The 20,206-nt window shown below is 36.1% G+C and overlaps 1 protein-coding gene across 1 annotated transcript in view; it reads left to right on the forward strand.

Annotated features, from left to right (window-relative positions):
* prex2 (phosphatidylinositol-3,4,5-trisphosphate-dependent Rac exchange factor 2) overlaps positions 1-20,206 on the forward strand; it is a 112,936-nt gene that overhangs the window by 35,934 nt on the left and 56,796 nt on the right. Inside the window, exons 9-19 of the mRNA XM_066720793.1 lie at positions 1,360-1,509; positions 3,117-3,261; positions 8,379-8,479; positions 8,741-8,844; positions 9,007-9,056; positions 12,592-12,667; positions 13,297-13,369; positions 14,929-15,071; positions 15,658-15,750; positions 18,162-18,310; positions 18,800-18,885. Coding sequence (XP_066576890.1) covers positions 1,360-1,509; positions 3,117-3,261; positions 8,379-8,479; positions 8,741-8,844; positions 9,007-9,056; positions 12,592-12,667; positions 13,297-13,369; positions 14,929-15,071; positions 15,658-15,750; positions 18,162-18,310; positions 18,800-18,885 — 1,170 coding nt within the window. The remainder of the gene's footprint in view (positions 1-1,359; positions 1,510-3,116; positions 3,262-8,378; positions 8,480-8,740; positions 8,845-9,006; positions 9,057-12,591; positions 12,668-13,296; positions 13,370-14,928; positions 15,072-15,657; positions 15,751-18,161; positions 18,311-18,799; positions 18,886-20,206) is intronic.

Below are 20,206 nucleotides of genomic sequence, written 5' to 3' on the forward strand. Positions count from 1 at the left end.
ATAAGTAAGGCATTCGTTTTTGCCATGGTGCCTGGTTGACCTGTTTTATAGAGGCGTCATGATATTAACTCTGTCTGAAGTAATGGTTTCATCTTTAGTCCCATATATATTGAAGCTGCTGCGTAATATAGTGACACACACATCATACTTGATCTGTTACTGTGAAGCGGTTACTGACTTACTTGGTTTGCAGATAACCAAAAAAATAAACAATCAATAAACATTTGCAGAAATAATAATACAAATGCATCCCATTCTTTCACATCAATTCATTTTACTCATCCCCCTGCCACTGAACGAACAAACTTGGTCTAAATAAGATTAGTCTTGGCAATTAGTCATTGTTATTTTTCAGTATCCAGCGCCTTACAATTAAACTCTATTCAGGGCACAATCAATTTGGAAGAAATCCCTGGAAGCTATTGCTTTAGCTACACTGGAAAATTGGTCAATAGATGCAGTTCTTTCGACAGATATTGTGTGGCTTGCTGCTCTGAAGAACTGAAGGATCAAAGCAATAATGAACAGAACATTCAGTAAATATAATTGAGAGGACAAGCAGCACTTCTATAATGCATGTCTGAAGTTTTGGGATTTGCTCTATAAAAAGCCTTTGCTTCCAGGAGTATTCAGGCATAAGCAAAGTAGAGAACTGCCATTAGAGTGAATTTTGTTACACCCAGACCGAATCTGCAGCTTCTCACGCAATAAAGATGATTTTCCACCTCCCAGAGAGATGATGCTCATAATTACACACAGAGACCTTAAGTGAATGAGCTCCTGAAAGGTTTAACAGGAGATGTATCACTAAACTGTGTTTGTATCGTGACACTAAAAGAAGGGGACAGCAATTATTACATAAGTGTGTAAAAATAATGATAAAAGTGCATTATAAATTATAAATCACTACAGATGTATTTTTGATTAACCAAATTAAATGTACTTTCATGGAAACACTGTTCCCGACTTCAGAAATGCCCTTTGTTTGCGTCTCCTTCGTTATGTTTATTTTAGTGTGTTTCTTTCTCACTGTCAGTTCATTATTGCCTTGTAATTATAGAAATTGATGAGGCATTTTAGTGTTCTGATCTGGTAAGTATAAGGAGGTTATATTTAGTTGACTGCTTTGTGGTGATTATGCTCTTTTATTCTAAGCTTTGTGCGTTTCCTTCTTCTTTCGGTTTAGTTTTGTTTAGCTATTTATTTTGTTGACCGCAGTTGTTTTGCTATATAGTTTGACATTTAAAAAATAATAATGAATGAAAGCTGTGCCACATGTAAGAAAGAGACGAGGTCTGGTTTTGTAGTGTACCAGTAAAGAATTTACAAGTGCTTTTTTGGGTATCATTTTGTCTGCAGCTGACTATCACAGCAGTGGAAACATTGTGAACAATGGCTGGAAGATACACAATACGGCAAAAAACAAATGGTTTGTCTGCATGGCAAAAACACCAGAAGAGAAACAAGAGTGGCTGGGAGCTATTTTAAAGGAACGAGAGAGGAGAAAAAGTGAGTATATTGAGCTGTGTGCAAGGAACACTGTAATGGATTTAAAACCCTTCACATTAGCTCTGTCACACAACAATTATCTTGAAGGTTAACTGTAATGGGCTATTGGCTTATGGACAAGGAGTCATACAGCTTTTAGAAAATATATTCCTCATTACAACTGTCTAATGAATCACCAAAGCTTTCACCAGTCAGGTTTCTCTGATGTTCATCAAGGTTTATCTGTATCATTTGGCTTTCATAGAAAATAGTGTCTGTTACCAAGCAGATGTTGCCTGGCTCCAATATCAATGATTATCTCTACATTTTGATGTTAAATCCAGTTTTAGTCATTTGACAAGTAAGTTGTCCAGTATATCTGAGGCCTAATGATATGTTTGGCAGCACAGTCCGTCCTGGCGGATGGGAACTTTGTAAACATTGCTTATCCGATTGAAGAGATCAGCTGCATCCACAGTGTACGAATGAAAGGTGGTTTATGTTTTCCAAACTGGAATTTATTAACATAATTACTTAAAACTGTCAGTAACCTTACCATAACCTTTATGAGAGAGGGGAAAATATACTCTTGAAATGAAATCTGCTCACTTTTAAGATGGTTTAATGAGGATTCTACTTCGCTGAGGTGTGTAATTTTCTTGGCGGCTACCTCTTATAGAGCATTTCTTCTTAGATAGGGATGCTGAAAGCTATTTTTTTTTCTTCAGCAAATATAAATTAATTTGTAATCATTGATATTTAATTTCCAGTTATTTATATATATATATATATATATTTTTTTTTTAAAGATGCTTTAATCTGTTTGTGTTTAATATGAAGGCCTTTGGCAGATTGAGAAGGAAGCTGCTTTGAAGATAACACTTATTCACACTTTAAACATTTGAAAGGGAAAAACAAGACTCAAGATGTAAAATTTGCAGAGGTATATTGTAGTCTTTTATATAAAATTGACATGAACATTGTGCTTTTCAAAAGTGGCACAATACAATTTTTTAAAACCTCATTCAGGGGCCATTTTTCAGAGGTTTTATATGCTGTGTATGATGTCTGCTTTCTGTACCTTTAAAAACATAAATCATGTGATTGATTACATAAATCTGTCTTTAAAGATGCTTTGCAACCAACATCTTATCTGGTTGCTTCTGAAAATTATGCTGGAAGTGTTGTGTGTGTGTGTGTGTGTGTGTGTGTGTGTGTGTGTGTGTGTGTGTGTGTGTCTTTATGAAGTAAGCTAGTGGTTATACTGTTAAAAATATAATGTAGACATAAAAGGTAATAGGGTATATTGCATGCAAGTAAGATTTGGTAATAGTTCTGCTATTTTACAGATTTTTAAAAGCTTCCTGTAGACTTAAAACAGAAATATACTGAAGCTCTTTGACATTTTGAAATGTAAAGAAAGGAAAGTATTATTTGGCAGTGCCTTTCTGTCCTGATTCAAATATCGGTTAGATTCATCATTTAATCTCCAAACATTTTTAATAATACAAAATCATGCTGAAAAATTGTTTTAACCAATTAATGCATCTGGTTTATAGAGGCAGTGCATGTACTTCTGGAGTTTGGGTCTAAGTGGTGGGTCTCACACTTCGATTGCTCTTTTTTAGGCCTTAGGCTGGGAATGGAGCAAGACACATGGGTTATGGTGTCAGAGAAAGGAGAGAAGCTCTACAAGACCATGAGTAAACAGGGCAACCTCATCAAGGACAGGAAGCGCAAACTCACCACGTTTCCTAAGTGCTTCCTTGGAAGGTAGGTCATTTGAGCTGACATCTGCTGACCTTTTCCATTACATTTTCTACAGTTGGATGCAGGAAGTGGAGTACTTGAAAAGTCTATGGTTCTTCAACACAATATTGTTACAGGTTTCCTGGAAACATAGGGAGAAAAATAAACTGTATTGTAATGCAATATGTACATTCTAGGTTGTAGAAACATTTGCCATTTGCTACACTGAGGGAAAGGATCTCCGCTCTTCTGTTTATGGGACATTAAAACTTGCAAATAGGTTCTTTAAAGGATTGCCTCTACAAGTATGAATACTCTGCATTATAGATATATTTTCTGGGTTATATAGTGATTGTGTTATTTTCTTTCACTCAACTATTCTCCTACTGTACAGTGGTTTTCAGTTTTATTACATTTTTAACCCATCACACAGAAATGCTCACTAGTACTATTTGTATGATGTCTGTGAGGTAAGTGGCAGTAGAAATGCTTATTTAAAGAGATTCAAAACAAGGTTTCCATCTTGAACAAGGTTTAGATTTCTTCTGCAGTGAGACTGAGAGAAGTACCAGACAGCAGCAGCACGACTGCACAAAATCTGTTGTCTGTATCTAGGGATGTAGGTGAAGGTAAAATATAGGATAGGTTTTTATCTCATTTTGTTTTCCTCCATTCACTGTTAAAGCAGTTAAGTATTCTCAATATATGCATAAAAAGCTTCTTTCCACTGGGGGAAGAAACTTGATCATGTTTCCCTGCCATTTAGTTTTAGGGAAAAAAGGTCCTTCTGGATTTATTCCTGAATTTAATTTAAGGATTATTGGTTTTCTCTCTAAGTGCAACACTTTTATTGAACACTGCAATAAATCATGCAGATATCCCCTGAAGACACTGCATTCTGGTGTCCAGTGTCTGCATGGAACCTCATCTAAAATAATTTTAGGTTCTTTCTCTGAGAAATGTTAACAATTAGTGCATCAATTAAGCAATTTCCTCTGATAATTAATTTCTTCAAACTAATTAGAACTATTACAATATTTTCCTAAAATCTTTCATTTGCCTTAACTGTCATCAAGGTTTTGTGAAAGTCATTTTGTATTGTAAATTATGTATAGAACTGCTCTATATATTCCTAATGAATAATTTAAGGTTTTATTTGTGCTCTAAAAGTGCTGTTCTTAAAATATTACCACATGCAGTTTAGCCAGGTTTTGCTCCATTCAGATGGTGCTTTGCGACTGACTAGGTATCCTTGCAACTGTATGCCAATTATAGTTTTCCTTGAACATATTGCGTTTTAGTGTTTGGTTTTTATTACATAAGTAATCACATTGGAGTTCCAGCTGACCACTTTATTGCTTCTGCACATTTGCTTGCATAATGGAAAACTGGGTCCCTTTTGCACTCTTTACTTGTAAATCCTATGTTAATTAGGCATTTCCCAATAAGCTAAGTCTATTGAGATAAATAATTAAACAGAAAAAGGAGTAAAAAGTGGATTAATTGTTCAAACACACAGCTGTTCGGTTCCACTGAGCGTTCTTCCATATACTTGTTTGCAGGGACTTCTTTTCTCAGTTGCACAAATTATAGTGAAGCTCCCCTGATGTCCTCAGCATGTTTTCCCCAGTTTTACTGCATCTGCAGCCATCACAGCCAACAGCGGACATGGTTTCACTATTCCTGCATGGGATTTTAATGTTAATTGACATTTTCTTCTTTTAGCATTATGGCATGTAAAATATGCATCAAGAATGAAAGCATTAAACTGGGAAACGTTACCTGAGAAGATACTGACCCAGAATGTGAGAAACCAATTGTGTAATCTGAGCAGGCTTTGTGATCCACACTGCTCCTCGTGTTTTGTGGAAGCCAGTGGTGTTCATTGGACGCACATAAATCAGTAACACTACCATATCCTATTAATCCTTCTGACAAAGAACAGTACATGAGCACTCCACATAGTTTAGATGTATCCCCCTTACTAAAATCTTTCATATAAAGTACCCACATTCCATTACATCAGTAAGCATGCATGTCTGACACTGTGATATTTGTGTAATGGAAGTGAAGACATTGTCTGTAGGAATTGAACTGTAAAAACGCAGAATATCTCAGAACTACTACTTATCTAGTTTTTTCTCTAAATATTTCTCATTTCGAGTCGCTAGGGAACATTCAAGCAGAACTACCCATGTATGAAGCTGCATTCATGCACTAGTTTTTGTCTGTTAGGTGATTTCTTCGCACCATGCTGTTTTCAGTCTGCTCCTTAACTTCAAGGTACACGTTAATTGCAGAAACAGTCCCTTAAATATGTTTGTGTCTTTAAATTGGACATTGCTGATTCTGCATAGTTGTGGCTAACTTGGATTATTAAAGTTCTGTTCTTGGGAAAGGGTAACTGTTTTCTTTTCCCCCTCTCTAGACAATACAACTTTCAAAGTACTGCGGTAATGGAACGAATCACTCAGTTAAAACGATTAGGCTTTACTTACAATGTTCATGTGTGGGTGTTTTTCCTGAATCCTAAATGACCATATGGTCTTGATGTAGCCTTCCTTGACAGTATTTATACAGGTTTGGCATACAGATCTCTGTGAAATATGTACTTCAACATCTGCATTTTTAATCAAGTATATTATCTTGTGGATGTTTTTGTACAAGTTGCTCACCTGGACTTATTGTACAGAGTTAGTTGCAGTTGCATTACTTGGCACTTCCCTGTCATTTTAGGATACACTTAGGCATCGGATTCATCTGGGTTCTCCATAGAAGATGCATGCTGGTTTGTTTTAAAAAAAAAATGCTTTAAATCTTTTGTACCCTTATTTAATAAAATCCTGTTAATGCTCTATTCTCTAACTTGTAAGCTTTGAAAACTATTTTTACCACTTTTATGGACCAGAGCCCCCTTTAACTTGAAGCCTACAATTAGTCATCTGGTGTGAATGTTCAAGGCTGTTTTTCTTTAGTTTGGGTTCTAAAATTGCAACTTTAATGTGAAGTTTCTCACAAATCATGGTGCTAAATCCTGCATAATAATTATGAAAAGTATTATTTGAAATACTGTCTTTGTGCTGTACATCAATGTCCATTTTCCACAGATATCTGATGAAGAATTTACAGGACACTGTGTCGTAACCTTCCACAGTTAAAAAGGTTCAATGGTACACTGCCCAATCAGATTTATACTTAAGACAAACAAACAAGTTAATTCAGTTGTATATATGGTATATAACTAGAAAAGGATACAAAATGTAGAGTTGTTTACGTGAAATGTGAAGTATCACCTTGTAATAAAGTGATTAAAGATTATGTCCTTCAAACTTGTTGTATTCCAGGCAAAGAACTTTCTCTGACCTCTTGTAGTCCTCCAGGTTTTCAGTTGGCATGCTTAAGATTGACTACGTTTTTATTACTCTTGTGCAAACAGACTTTTTGCTTCCCCAAAATTACTTACATGAATTCATTAGGAACTGATTTTTGCATGTCCTGTATTAATCTAATGTAGTTAAAGATGCACTGTATGTTTAGCATGATGTGTTGCTGTTTTCCTGCCTCATGAAAATAGGGTTTGATATGTACCCCCAAGTAGACAAGGAAAGGAACCTTTACCTTTTCGTTATAATCAAATTTGTTTCACAAAAGCACATGCTTTTTATCACTTACAAGAGAAACTGCTTGGATTTGTTTCACATTTCAATTCATCACAGAATCGATATTTGTTACAGTTCACCAGAGATTTGTATTCAAACAGTCATCTGTTTTTTTTATTTTTTATTAGTAATGACTGGGGAGCCGAGGCTGGTAAAATGATATCTCTGCATTTCAACCCGCCTATCAGTGCCAAAAAACAATGAAGAGCAGCATGGTTTCAGATTGAAGAGCTGACTTGTGGAACATTTAGCAAGGGAGGCATGATGAAAAACGTATTACAGTCTTCAGATCTTGAAGGGTTCAGTACCCTCCAGATATATTAACATAGTATCTTTAACTCAGCTTGTGAAATGTTGGATATACTATTAAGTGTGCTGTTGGAAAGCTATACTTATTAATGTTTATTATGTTTATTAATGTGTGTAGCTGCAATCTTGAATGACTGGAGGTGTTAAACCATTTTAATTGTAATTTGTATCTCCATGGGAGTTATGAAAGTGCTTATAGGAATTATACATCTATTATATGTACTGCACTAAAGATGCTTTTCTTTTCTATTTAACATAAACCATGGTATGTTAAGTCCATGGTAAGTCCTGGTTTGCTTCTAGAAAAAAAATATAAACATAATTTCCACAACTTTTAAATTGCCTTTTTTTTGTCAAGCTACTGCTTTATATAATTAAATTTTAGTTCAAAAGATAAAACAAATTATTTCAGAAACAGGAATATTACTTATTTCTACAGGTTTTTCAAATTTAGTTCATAAGATGACATTTTTCCATTGTTATTTCTCACTGTCTGCTACATCTTTGGAATAGAAGTAATAGAAATTACAGGCAGAAATGAACAAAAACATCTTTCATCCTGTCAGTTTATGCTATGTTATGCATTTGGTGTTGGCAGTGACTATATAGTGAATTATATTGTAAGACGCAACTATTTTCCCAGAGTATATTGCACATTACATTTAAACAGACTGGTGCAGAACATACAGCTAGTGTATCAAAAATCTATATTCTGACAATTTTGTTGAACCATAAGCTAAAAACTGACTTCTGAGCAGTGAGGTGACATGACTTCCAGCTGCAGTTGCGTGTCATTTCATCAGACAAACACCTGTCAGCTCAGCGGAAACTCGGCTGGAGCTGAGCAACAACATTAACTCAAGTAGATTGCATTTATTTCAGTAGCAAAACTTCACTGGATAATATTTACATCCAAATGTTTTTCTTATGTTTAAGTAGTATTAATATAATTATTTTTGCTCGGTTGATTCAGCCATGCAGTGTTACGTTTATGTGTAAACTACATTGGAATTTAGTATTTATGGGTTATTTATGGGTGAGATAGCAATTTTAATTGACTAGATCGCTGTCAGTAGACGCAAGTTAGGTCTTAAAGAGCTTGTTGCAAGGGTTGCCGACCCCTTTTCTAGAGTATTAGACGTTTCAAGAACTGTCTTGCTTCTGTTCCTGCAGTGAGTTTGTAGCTTGGCTGATGGAGATAGGAGAGACTGACAATGCGGAAGAGGGGGTTCACCTCGGACAGGCTCTGCTGGAGAACGGCATCATCCATCATGGTAAGTCTGGAACCAGAGTGGATCCACAGGCCTGGTAGATGGCTGCCCAGCAGAAGAGAGTCTCTTACAGAGGAACTACACAACTGCTCTTTGAAATATAATAAAGTTGTGCCCCAATGCCAGCATTCAGAGTAGGGAGTTAAACATGTAATATGCTGCTTGCTCAGTGCTTAAAGGATGAGAAATATTGAATTAAAAACTATCATTTGTATGTACTTTTATTCATCAGCTCAATGTAAATATATTGGCCCTGCTCTTCAGTTACAGACAAGCACCAATTCAAATGTGAGCCAGTGCTGTACAGATTCCGATACGATGATGGAACCTACCATCCCAGAAGTGACATGCAGGACGTCATCTCCAAGGTAATGTCTTTCCTCGCTTTTTGTTATTGTAGCATCTTAAAGAAATAGTTATGAATGGAAACATATGAATTCATCACTTCCACTCTGGGAATGAGACCCATGTGATTCAGGGCCCTCGTTTCTGATTAAGTGCTTGTTTTTCTTTTTTACTTTTGTCTCCAGGGTGTTAGATTGTACTGCCGACTTCACAGCTTATTCACACCAGTGATCAGGTAAGAGAAGAACAATACATATGGCACAGATACTATACGGCATACATGTCATGTCATATCTGTGAATACTAAGTACCTTTTTCAAATCCATGACATTTGGTTAAAAGAAAGAATGGCGAGTCGCAAACTATATTACCGTTTCATGGATGTGAGTTGATCTATAAGCAGGGGTTCCCAAAGTGCAGCCCGGGGGCCAAGTGCGGCCCTCGAGGATGTTTGGTTCGGCCCCCCAAAGCCAACCTTCAACCACCCATTTTCTGAACCTTTATATTTTTTTATATTTTTACACTTTCTGAAAATATTCTGTTACAAATTGCACATGTAATTTGGGGGAAAATAATAAAATAACAATTAATGTTCATAAATGTTCCCTAACAGAATTGTATAGGATATAAAAAGGTATGATTTTGATTTGAATTTTCTATTGTGGGACCCCCATCCCATGCAACCTCCGGAAATTGGCCCTCCAGCACCAGACATTGGGAACCCCTGATCTATAGCTTTGCAGATGGTATTCTGAATAAGGTACACAAAAGCAGTCCATCCATCGATTGCCCAAAAGCAGTGTGTGGTGCCAAAATGATGTTTGAAATTGAACAGATGGAGTGATTTCAGTTTGGCTGGGTTCTAGTCATATACAGAGACAGGCTGCTGGAGGTGGTGTTGCAGTCTGGGGGCATGGAGGAGTGTTTACAGCTACTACAGGAAGTCTTTTTGGCATCTTGTGGGAATAGTTTTTCAACATGTTGAGAGTCATTCAGTCTTATCCCTGTTGAGGCTATTTCCCAATTTGGCAGGTTCAGTAAAAGTTGCATACGCTGAGCTTTTCGAGTTAAACAGCCCAGTTGCAGAAATGTGCAACATGGCACCAAACAGGATTTATTACCAAAATGAAAATGTGAAACAGGTGCAATTACTGAATAAGGCAGCAATTTGTGACCACAGTAAATTAAACTTGCCTTCTTAAAGTACTGGCAAATGGAGACCACTTTTACAGTGTTTATGGAGTGAATATGTTCTTGTAATATCCATGTGGTCTTGTGAATTTAGTAGTCTTCTATACACTGTATGTTATGCCTTCCATGGTTATTATATATTTAAGAAACATGCATGTTACTCAGGAGCTATACCTTATAGTGTTTTTTACATCATAAGTCACTTGTGATGCAGTGCACCTTTATTCAATCATTTAGTCAGCGTGCAGTAGAGTTTTCAGCAGCAATAAATAACTCTTGGCATTATTGCATATTCAAGTGCAGAATAAGGAGCAAACAGACAGGGCTATGTAATCAAAGGTGTGGACTGAGGCTATGTCATAGACAGGTTATTTTTTGTATTTGGTTTATTTTTCTATAACCTTGTATTAAAATTCTGCATTAAACCCATCTCTTGGGATGCCTTTTGATACATGTGGAATATCAGGGAAAGCTTTGATGGTTCTGTTGTAATTATGAAAGCACTAAGCTATCTGTTTAGAAATTAGTCTATTCACTTGCCGGGTGCCTGCAGCCCTCTGGGTTCAACACAATGACTGTGGCCTAAAGAATGACATTTTCATAATTGAAGCTGCTGGGTCCAGCTTAATGGGGTGGAATTTCCTGATTGCTATATAGGGAAGTGGGGCTTTGAAGGGGGCAAAAGGCCTTTGCTTTCCCCACAAGAACTCTTTATAAATCAAGCGCTCCCATGTGCAGTAGTGCATTACACAGCCCATATTTCAAATTGTTGAAAAGCAGTGTTTTCTTCATTTCTGGAGATGTAGAAATTAAATCCTATTATGTAATAAATATTGGCAGTAAACTTAAGCCAGAGAAACTACTGCTAAATCTGTTGCTGCTGAGCAGCATATGCAGAACACAGATGCTGTTTTGATTCTGAATAATTAGAAAGAAATACACATATTCTGCATATTTATAGAAATAAACCACTAATTGTTATCTTGAGGATAAGGGAAAGCATAAATAATATAGTGACCTCTCTGGCACCTGTGTTTCAGAAAACCTGGGCAGATGGTAATCTGGTGTTCTTTCATTTACTCTTCATTTTTCATTTTGACAACTCTGTGTTCAAGGAAAAAGCTATCACAGGTTCTAAGAAAACATAGTACGGCTAAAAAGAGCTGTTCAGACTTTGTTGTCAGCACATTAAATGCTGCGTTTTTTACTGGTCTAAGCCTTGGGCAAACTAAAGTACAGTTTCACCCAGCCATTAAATTCAAACATCATGATATCAAAATGTGTGATAGAAAAGGTAACCTTTCTGTGTTCATTGCAATTTTACATAAAAAGTAGCCTTAATATCTGATACATTTTAGTGCGGTTATCTTGTATTTCAGAAAATAATGTAATTTAAACCTAATTCTGAGTTAAAAATATGATCTTGCAAGATGTGACATGACAGGTTGTATGAAATGCACATAAATTAAAATGAATACACTCCCTTAATCATTAAATCTCAAAGTATAAGACCTGGCAGCAGGAACATTCCAGTACTGAAGCCTAACTGAATGTTTCTCAGGAGACTCAGTGTTCATGGGAAAATAACTACTACTTTTGATATAAATTCCAGGGGTCTCACACTGGCTATGTAAAGCCTCCACTGAAAAAAAACCACTGAACTGGGAATCCCCAGATATAGGGTTTAAAATGGCAGTTAAAAAAATTAATAAACTTTAGCTGCTTGCAACTTTACCATCCAGTTTTGACAAATTTAAGATCTAAAATAAAATAAATATTTATTGAAATGTGAATCAATTGGGCATGTTTTATAGCAGGTTAATGAGCCTGTCATGAGCACTTTTAGCACCCGTTACATAATGCACTGCTCTTGTCCTTGAAAGAAGTCGAAAGAAATAACTAAACGCGCAGACCTGACTTGATTTTCACGTTTGCTTCATCAATTCGACAGAATAATTTGCATCTAAATAGTAGCAAGAAGTAGAACAACTGCAACAAAATATAAGCCCTAGAAAATCCTGTCAGTCCCACTGTTTATACTCTTAGTATCCCAAACTGGATTTACTCAAATAGTCTTAGAAGAGATCGAAGAAGATTACAGAAATCTACAGATTTAAAGGGTTATTATTGGAAAATGCATCCATATTCAGAAAGGTAGAATGTAAACTACAATGTTTAAAATAAATGCAAAATTATACTTAACAAGCCACAACAAAAAACTACCTTTTAATACAACTGACTACCATCAATAACATCCTAAGGCATTAAAATAATAAGCGCACTGTAGTGATCAGACATTGATTTGTTCTTGGCTGCTCCTGCTCGTCTGAATGCCTTCCTGTACCGGAGTGCCTCAGTATCAGAGCTGGATTATTGTCTAGGTGATAAAATCTAATTTAAGAAGTACCTGATAGGCAACTCAAGAGGGAGCTTTCAAAGGTCAGACCTTGTCAGGAGGGTAGAGTGATGTAATGGGCAATGGTCAAAGTTGACTCTGAAGCATCCCAAGGTGAAGTTCAGTCTCAATAAAATCCCTTGATCAGATGAAAGGAAATAATGTTTGACTTCTTATGTTGAAGGGATAAGGATTACCACCTGAGGACATACAAATCTGTGGTGATGGCAAATAAATTGATAGACTGGCTTATAGCACAGGTAAGACTGTTATTGTATTTTCTTCTGTTCGAATTTATGGTTCTTTTAAATGCTTTGTAAAATCTTGGCTCGGGTACATATTGAAAACACATTTTCTCCAAAGGAAATGGGAAAAGATGAAAGAAAGGAAAAGGGAAGTGGCTGTTTTCTAAACAGGCTGGTCATTTAAAATATGTGGAAGCGGAAACGGAGTGAAACAATAAACTATAAAACAGCAACAGTGTTGTGTTTTATAAAAATGAAAAAAATAGAACACAAAAATGGTGGTGTGATTAAATAGCAGGTTTATACACAGTGAGTATGGGTTAATATGTATCACACTTTGAGATTGAAAGGCATGTAATATTACACAACATTCCTGTGGTTTCTAGGCAGAAATGTTACATTGAAACATGAAAGTCCGTTTTCTTTTGTCTTTCAAAGTATTATTTCATCATTGAAAGATGTTTGCATCCTGTGGAAACATCTCTCGTTTAATGCTTCATTCTTTGAAACCCAGACTGTGCTATACCAACTCATGTATATATATTTGAAACCACAACGCAGAAATCTAGAGACAAACAGAGCAACAGGCATTGTGGCAGATGGTCGTGAGTAACAAGAATAATGTTCACTCTTTTCTTTTCAAGGGTGATTGCCGGACAAGAGAGGAGGCGTTGATCTTGGGTGTGGAGCTTTGTGACAATGGATTCATGCATCATGGTATTTTCTTTATTTTTGTTATAAACAAAATCACAAAATACAGTAATGTATCCGATAAACTATAACTCACAAAGGATTACATTGTAAAGGTTTTAAAGCTCATATATACATTAATAAGTATAGTACAAAAACAATACTTTAAATAAGAAATTAATGAAGCAATAATAGTTAAAATAAAACTTTTACGAGGTATCTAATTTCCACAATCACAGTTATCATCTTGTACTTGAACTTGAGCCATTCAGTTTGATGGGCGGTGCTTTGAATGTGGAGGTCATGTGGGTCATATATATCACAGATGTATTTTTAAAAATATTCAACACTTTTACAAGCAACTGCTGCAAAATAAGACAAAACTCATTCACAAGTTGAAAGTACTATATTTAATACTGTGGGTGTGAGATCCTGTATTTAAGACAGAAATTTGGCAAACAAGTAGACGTGTGTCAGTCCAAGTGAGAATGAGCAGTTGCCATAGTTACTGCTTGTTTATGGAGTTCTGGGCTCCAACATCCACATCATCCACGTCTGCAATGCATTTGATCCCTCGGTGCACTCATGATGTCATTGTTACAAATTACCACATTGCCCAGATTTGTTGCACACATGCACACATCCACATAATGTTAATGTATGTTAATGTATGCGTTAATGTGTTTACTATAACATTTTTTTTTCATTATCAATGAGCCATATTTTAAACTAACTAAATGACTAACACTTCACATTTTAGTCAAACATGTTCACATTTTATTGAAATAGTCTGATTTGGTGGTGAATTTAATTTATTAGTGTTTGTCAAACTATTTCTTATTATCAGTGATCCCTTTTCACTGTGCAATTGTTCCCTAACTCCAAGAAATAAAAAAATAAATACAGATTTTACTTCTCTTAGCCCATGTTTTCTCTGGTCAGATTTACATATTTTAACTTATTTCTCAATTATATCCTCTCGGAGTTTGTAGAATATTGATGCAGCTGAGGGGGAACTGTAAGGATACAAACTCTGAAAGGGTGTAATTGAGAAATAAGTTAAAATATGCAAATATGACCAGAGAAAACATGGGCTAAGAAAAGTAAAATTCTTATTTATGGTTTAAAATGGTACAGTTTGTGCAAAAACCTTTGAAAAATGTTCAGTCTCCTGTGTAGTCTCTTGATCTCCTGTGCTTTGTGGGGGAAGAGCATGTTATCGTGAATCTCCCTTTGTTTCTCTCTACATCCACATGCTTTCTGTGCCGCACCTTTTATTCCCATGTTAGATATAAAGTATCTGTTTTGCCGTTTAGTTTTTTTACGCTGTGTGGTGTCTGCGTATAAATATGGATCCAATTCCTACAGACGTATATCATGGGATATGTCTGTAGAAAACAAAAGACCACAAAAGAAACTAAACAAAAAAAACAAGAATTGTATAAATGAGGTGAAAGCACCAATGCAATGTTGCGAAATGGAACAAAAGTGTGTGGTGTGCTCTTAATGTACTGCGACCGAGCAGCTTCAGAAGTGTGTCACAGTGATGGATGGAGAGCTAACTGCTGTAACCCCTGTTTTCACAGTGCTGGAAAAAAGTGAATTCAGGGATGAGCCACTTTTGTTCCGTTTCTTTGCCGATGAGGAAATGGAAGGATCAAACACCAAGCACAAGCCCATGAAGCACGATTTAAAAATAGTTGAAAATGTAATCGCTAAGTCCTTGCTGGTAAGGGACATTTAATCGAATACAGCTGAAACCACTTAAGATTGAGAAGGATATCCAAGGTTTTCATATGGTTTTCATTGTGTCGTGTTGTACAACTCAAGTAGAGCACATATCTGGGAAGTGACATGCTGCCCAGGAAAGAGAACCTGTAGAATCAATCCAGTTTGCCTTCTCTTAGTGAAACTTTGTATTTTAACACTAGCTGTGTTTTCATATTGAGGATTAATATGTTTCGCCTGTTTTAGACTCAGTTGGAAAAGACTGTGAATTTTAATGAGGAAAGGTTACAATGCCTTTTGGAGTTGTAGTGTTTGGGATAATTCAGACCAAAGAAAATAAACACCATCCTTACCTTGTTATTACTGGAAAGGAGTAGACTATTACTAGAGAAGATATACAGTTGCCAGGGATGTAGTCATTTACTCGATTTATGAATATTTTAATTCATTTTTTAATTAATATATATATATATTTTTGAATGTATGACAGTATGGTCTGGTATTCATACTATACTCTTAACTATAAAGTTATGAATTGATGTACATTTAATTAACATTTTCTACTGCAATTTCTGTTTTCTCCATAGATTAAACCTAGTGATGGCGGTTATGGGTTTTCTTTAGAAGACCGGAATCGAGTGCCTATTGTCAAGTCTGTTGAGAAGGGATCGTATGCAGAGGTAGGGTTTTTTACTCCTAGTTAAAATCCTAGCTCTAATGGATCTGTTGTCGTGCATTAACAGCATGACCGCATGATGTTTGTTTCCGTGTGTGTGCGCTCATTTTTTTTCTAGTACAGCAGGCATCTAAACAATTTTGTTTGTCAGAGGGGATGCCTATATATGGTTATCTTGGTATGATAATTAGAGTTAGAAACTGTCCCAGTGGCCCAGACAGAGTCTGTCTCATCTGCACTGCATGCTAGTTTTGCATATTTGTATTCTCAACATTTGAAGGACATTTGGATGGAGGTATGTTCCGAAGAAACAGCAGTAGGGGATTGTAAATTTGACCCCTTGGTGAAAGTGGCGACCCTTATTATCTTTTCTGTTCATCCTGCCATGCCATTTTAAGAGATTTGAGGAGAAATGCTTGAGAATGCGAAATATGGGGAAAATGTAATGTCTTGTTGTAGCAGTAAGAGCAGTCAAACCAGTTCAGTATTATGTCAAAGAAATCCAGTAAATCACTTGATTGTGGTTTCTTTTATTTAAAGGAATCGCATTGCTACGGAAGAGCATTAGGGCCACTTAAGCGAGAGGGAATATCTCTCTCTCTCTCTCTCTCTCTATATATATATATATATATATATATATATATATATATATGAGAGGGAGAGGGAGAGGGAGAGGGAGAGGGAGAGGGAGAGGGAGAGGGAGAGAGAGAGAGAGAGAGAGAGAGAGAGAGAGTCAAATGTTTTGAGATTTAAAGTCAAAATCAACTTTTGAGAAAAAAAGTTGAAAGTTCAAATACCAACAGTGTCGATATGTTATTATAAGGGGACTGGTTAAAACCCAAAACGCCGGAACAGTGGAAAGATTTTCAAAGACATCTAAAACAGAAAAATACTTATTCTGAGCTTTCAGAAACTTGTGTTTTACTACTACTACTACTACTACTACTACTACTACTACTACTACTAATAATAATAATAATGTATACACATTTTCTACAATTTGTTAAACTGAACAGAATTTGTAAAGGTAATAGTGACATTAAGGTGCAATAGTGCTACAGTAATTTCATGCTGGGGTGCCATTTGTGGAAATTAGTGTCCCCGATGCCACAAGTTTGTGTCTTAGATTGGGTGTTAGCTTTCCAAGGTTGCTTTCTAATATTGAAAAGACAAAAATCATAGTGATTTTAAAGGTAGTTTTTGGATGGGGAGTTATTTCTGGAACTGGAAACATACCACCAAAATAGTTGACACTATTTGTCAATTTGAACAATTAATAATAATAATGTTCCAAGGCATACTTTTCAGTAATTTAGATATCAATAATTCCCTTGTATACCTTTAATTTTAGTTCAGTACAGCTCTACAAAGCATTTTTAGCTTCACGATAACCTTCCTCTCATCTAGAACCTGTTTTGGGTTTTAACCAGTCCCCGTATAACACCATATCAATGCTGTTGGTGTTTGAACCTGGACTTTCAACTTTTTTCTCAAAAGTTTATTTTGACTTTAAATCTCAAAACTTTCGACTTTAAATCTCAAAATCTGACTTTTTTTTCACTCTCTCTCTCTCTCTCTCTCTCTCTCTCTCTCTCTCTCTATATATATATATATATATATATATATATATATATATATATATATATATATTTCTCTCTTGAGTGCCCCTAATGTTCTTCTGTACATTGCTAACTTTAAATTTGTAAAAGCCTTATTTAGAACTTGTGCTAAATTTAAAACAGAGTTGAAGTTGGGTATAGTTTAAGTGTTTGTTTATTCACTTTATGATGTGTATTATCCTGTGAAAGGGCTGCTTGATTCAGCTGTATAGCTCTTGGTAATCCCACAATTGAATGTTATTTGAATTTTAACAACCTAGGTCAGTGAGCCTATATTGTAAGATAAATCTTTTATCTTTGCATGGTCCAGCTCTGCTGTAAAAAGCTCAAATTAAATCTATGGATCACTTATTGTAGGCAGGTCCTGGAAGCCCCTGGAAGGAGCATGCATTGTACTTTTTCTGGCAGTACTGAGTGGAGTTTTATCTTTGAAAAGTATGCTTTCTAGTGAAAGATGACACTTTTATTGAGTTCCTTTATAAGCTCTTTTGCCAGTGGTATACCTTTAAAATGCTGTACTGGCAGCTACATACAAGTAGTACTTCTAATTCTGTCATATTATGTTTTTTTCTGACCGAAACGAACTCTAAATTGAAAATGTAGACCCATTCAATATACATATTAAAAGCAACCCAGGTACTAAAATGGTACATCCTCTGTTAGCTTCATCAGGAATCAACAACCTATTCATTGTATAATATTTGAATGCTCTGTATTTAACAGTAAGAATAGACATGTTATAGTTTAATTCCAGATTCCTAGAACTTTTATATTTATTGATTTTGTTGTTTCCCAGATGGCTGGCTTGGAGGTTGGGAAGAAAATATTTGCCATCAACGGAGACCTGGTTTTCCTAAGGCCTTTTCAGGAAGTGGAGAGTTTCCTGAGGCAATGCTTCAATAGCGGGGGGCCCCTCCGGGTCCTAGTCAGCACAAAACCCAGAGAGTAAGTTTGGGGAATACCTGCAGATGTTGTTGGAAATTAAGTCACAAGTATTGCATATAATTCCCAGCATATTCTCATTCTGTCATATCCTCTATCCAAGGTTATTTTTCTATAAATGCAATACGCCTTTAATTTTCTTTTCGTTTCAGAGTGATGAACACATTTTTGACATACACTGTCACATTGAGGTTAACCATGTGTTTAAGCTGGCAGGGTTGACTTGTAGACCACTTTAACCAGCACCCTTGGTTAATCAGATTAGGTAATTGTAAAACATGATCATATCGCAGGCAAGGAGAATAAAGGGAATTTAACTTTCAATTTGGAATTTGTTTTTAAACTTACACAATTATAATATAATGTCCACCCAACCGAAACTGATGTTAGCAATTGTGAGACATTGCACACACAGAGGAATCAATTATATTGATATTATTGGTTTCTATCTGTAGACGTGCAGTAAAACGATTTTGATCTTCTCTCCTGAAGAACTGTGAAGATTCCCGATTCTGCTGACGGTCTGGGATTCCAGATAAGGGGCTTCGGGCCGTCCGTTGTGCATGCTGTTGGCAGAGGTAAGGAACTGGATAACTGCAATGAAAAAGGAGAAAAAAAAAACAAGCCAAGTCTGCTTTTTTCAGCTTTGTTTATTTCGGACAGCTGTCATGCAGCTGTGCTCCTAGGTAAATCACTCTCACAGAGCCACAGTGTAAAATGCATCAGAGGAAATTCACACTTTTCCACAGCTGAAGCTTACAGCCTTTAAAAGCAGTCAGATTAGTTTTGGGAGCTGTGAAAGGATTGTAAAACAAGCCAGCTTTCATTGGATTTTAGCCGCTCGGAAATTGATTCTCTCTTTAGCAGATGATATCATTTCCAATCAAGCAAATGAGGATTTTAAGACTCCAGGGCAGCAGTTGATGTGTTTGTGCTTTGGAAAAACAACCAAGGCATTATTTAGTGATTGTTTTAATTGTGCCCTCTGTTCTTATGCTCTCATTCTTCTTACGAGTCAAGTTTATAAATTGAGTGAACTTAGCTTCTTCCTCTGAAGTCCAATTACTTTAAAGTAGTGGTTTCAAATTGAAGATTAGGTTTTGAAGGTTTTGAAGTTTGCTATTTAGTTGGTTAAATGCCCTGGTATTGGTCTAACCCTGCACCTGGTGAGGGCATCCAGCACATGTTCTGCTGGGATGATTCCACAGGAGGTCAAAAGGGCAGCAGGATGCTGATTTTAAAATTCATCCTTTCTTCCTAGGGCTCTCACAATAGGAGAAACTTGTAACTGGTGTTATTGACAGGCTTTACCGGAAAGACTGCAAAAAATATGGAAAATTGAATACAGAATGATGAATTGCTTGGAATTACTGTTTGGACTGATTCTTAAAAAATAAAAAAGAAAAAAAAAAGATAAATGAACATGCAAACATAGGTTAACCAGCTCTGCCATGGACTTTCCCTCGGGTTAATACTAAATACTCAGCGGATGTTTTCAATGCGGAGATAATGCACACCACTGATTTACCTTTTAGAAAGTGTAACGAATCACTTGGGTCAGATCACATTATATATTCCTGGATGGGAATAACATCAGTTCTGCCCCCGGGGCACTTCTGTACCCATAGACCATCCTTTCTCAAGCACATACTGATGGAGTCACAGAGCCGAGAATGTTGGCTAATTGCGAAGTAAATTTTGAGCAGTGAATTTTCAGCATTGTTCAAAATGATGCATGTCCAAAGAAAGAGAGTGAATTTGTATGGCTGTTTTCATTAGAGTGAGATTTCTGTATCATTTGAAGGCATGAAATTAAGAATTTTGATCACGGTTTGGATTTATTGTTTGATACTGCCACTGCTGATGTTTGAATGTACAACCCAGACAGTGAAGTGTTAA

Source organism: Amia ocellicauda, chromosome 2 (assembly GCF_036373705.1).
Source record: "Amia ocellicauda isolate fAmiCal2 chromosome 2, fAmiCal2.hap1, whole genome shotgun sequence".
Taxonomy (NCBI): Eukaryota; Metazoa; Chordata; class Actinopteri; order Amiiformes; family Amiidae; genus Amia; species Amia ocellicauda.